This window comes from Nelumbo lutea, chromosome 7 (assembly GCF_056320005.1).
Source record: "Nelumbo lutea isolate HS-2025 chromosome 7, American lotus-T2T, whole genome shotgun sequence".
Lineage (NCBI taxonomy): Eukaryota > Viridiplantae > Streptophyta > Magnoliopsida > Proteales > Nelumbonaceae > Nelumbo > Nelumbo lutea.
In genome coordinates this window covers 15,143,294-15,145,994 of record NC_142690.1, presented here as the reverse complement: position 1 = coordinate 15,145,994, position 2,701 = coordinate 15,143,294, and the positions used below count along the sequence as shown (strand labels likewise).

Genomic DNA, 2,701 nt, shown 5'->3' with positions numbered 1-2,701 from the left:
AAGAATCACATTTCAGTTCTGGGTCTCGAATGTCTACCCACTTCATCGCTCACGATGACGAGATTGTGGGGTTTGAGAAGCCTATCGAGGATCTAACCGAGTGGTTGACAAGTCATCGAGACCCAAGTCGTACTGTGATTTTAGTGACGGGACCTGCTGGCTCAGGCAAAACCACTCTCGTTTAGAGTGTCTATGATAGCAAGAAGGTGAATCGCATCTTCCAAAGCCGTGCCTGAACCGATGTTGGACAGTCTTACAGCTCCAGCCAAATCCGACAGAAAATGCTAAAGCAACTCTCCAAACAATTGATGGGAGAAGCTTATCAAGGGATTGAGGACATGGAAGAGGGCGAACTGGTTGAAGGGTTGAAAGAAATCTTACTGCATAAGAGGTATGTTATTGTTTTCAACGATGCATGGAATCTAGATAAATGGAAACATCTTAGAATGATAAGAGAAGCATTGCCAGATAATAACCTCCATAGTAGGATATTGATCACAACACGTAATAACAACATGGGTTCAAGCCTGCAATCTCCCACACTTCATTGCCATCTTCAGCCTCTAGACGATGGCAAAGCTTTAGAACTGTTGAGCAAAAAGGTCTTCCAGCAGTCACATCCAGGGAGATGTTGCCCTTTGAATCTAAGAACAGAATTCTAGTAATTCACTGAGAATTGTAATAAGAAATTATGTGGAGGATTGCCTCTAGCAATAACAGCCATTGCTGAGTTCTTGTCCATAAACATTGTGAAAGAAAAACCCATTGAAAATTGGCAGAAACTGCTAGATGGGATTTCTTCATACTTACAAAGCGATCTCATGCTTAGAAGTATGGCATTGACTCTAGAACTGACCTACACCCATCTGCCTTTCCAGCTTAAATATTGCTTCCTGTATTTTAGCGTCTTCTCACCTGATCACCTCCCTGTTAGACGTACACGGCTGATCCGACTATGGATTGCCCAAGGATTTGTGCAGCCCAAGAACAACCGAACATCAGAGGAGGTTGCTGATGATACCACTTGGTAAGTATAACGTTTTCATTTTTTTTATTGCTTATCATCTTTCCTTCTGAAATGGTTCTGCAGATTCTTTGGACAATCTAAATATTGTCTATTCAACGTTACTGTAAGTCCCTAAGGCTGTGTTAGGTTTCAGTGCAATTTTATTTGCACTAGTACAAATGCATGGGAGTGCAAAATAAAAAAATGCAAATTATCATTTAATTTTGTTTTGAGTTTTACTTTATTTTCTTTCATGTTTTAATTTATTTCATTTGTATTGCAATCAAACAAAATAAGCTAAAATTTGAAACAAAAATAGGTCAGAATTTACACTCAAATCATTTGCACTGCCATAGTTTTGCATCAGTGCAAACTAATTTATCTGCATTGCAATTTGCAACCGAACACAGCCTAATGATCAAAATTGGTTATTTAGTTGCATTTTATGTAAACATTTATCTTATTGAGTTAGCTAGCAACAACATTTTAAATTCAGAGTTCATTATTTTTTGGCTGCAGGATGTTTCATATTTGTACTCAAGCTCTAATTTGTGAAATTACAGTGTAGGTACTTCTCTCTCTCTCTCATCTCATGATTCTTATGCATGGCCATGTTATGTATTTTCTTTAATAATATTGATGGATCTTTAGGTTATCTCATCTATGTGCTTACTTGAATGTAATTTCTCCACAGGTTGAAAACCCAATAAGGGCTGAAGGGATGGTTGTGGTGACCCTGAGAACACACGGAGAAGCTGGAAGAAATGGCATATTTGGGACTTTTTTTTCTTTCTTGTTGATGGTGTGTCAATTTTCTTATCAATTTGAATTCAGGTTTGTTCGTATTTTAATCAAACTTCCAGACGTGAAGGTTATTCCACGGAGAGAAAAGTCTCTCCTATATTCTCTTTTATTTAAATTATTAGTAGTTCATGATGTAATGGTTTCTTGTCATGATAACCTTGTCATTTCGTCTGCTCCCAAGTGGCCAATGACTTAGAGGCTAAAGTGGAGCTCTCTAGCGTAGCGCAACCTGGTTGTTCCCTGTAGGAGATGATTTGTTCATCTTTGTAGACGGCAGGAACTGAGGAACCTGCAAAAACTAAATCAGAGAACCCGGGGGTGTTTACCCAACGAAGTCACTATGATAGCTAAGTCAGCACTTAGTTGTGAGCTGATATTAGAGAATGGGAGAGCTAGAGGGCAGAGATTACTAACTTATCTCTTCTTCTTCCCTAGGGTCTTTATATACTGGAGTCTTCGTGGGTTTGGTGGAGTAGTTCCTAGATTCCCGTTGATGGGACCTGTTTTCGTGTTAGGTGGGGATAAAGCCACCAACCGATAAGGTTGCCCACTTCCGTCTGAATTGGTGAGTGGGTGAGCTAATATAGCCATTACAAGTCATAATCCTGTAAAATATGGCCTGAGCTAATATAGTCTTTACAAGGTTTGTAAATGTTTCCTTATCTTTCCGTTCCTTTTCCTACCTTTTCCTTCAAACCAAACATAGCCTGAGTAAAATTCATGGATCTTCTCCTCTCGTATATCTCATGCGCTACTTATTTAATGATTTCCAACACATAGAAATGCCAAGAGAAAAGGATCCAAAGTGTCACACTTTAAGACGTGAAAGACTGAATGTCATAGGGAGAGAAAATATCTTTTTTCTTCTTTTCTTTAAATTAATAGTTCATA

General features: G+C 38.7%; 1 protein-coding gene across 1 annotated transcript; it reads left to right on the top strand.

The window, feature by feature from the left end:
• Window positions 1–281: 281 nt before the first annotated feature.
• On the top strand, window positions 282–1,031 carry LOC148845269 (toMV susceptible protein tm-2-like). The gene is made up of 2 exons (XM_088955863.1): window positions 282–602; window positions 687–1,031. Exons 1-2 carry the CDS (start codon window positions 282–284, stop codon window positions 1,029–1,031), a joined length of 666 nt encoding a protein of 221 aa, XP_088811989.1.
• Window positions 1,032–2,701: the final 1,670 nt, after the last annotated feature.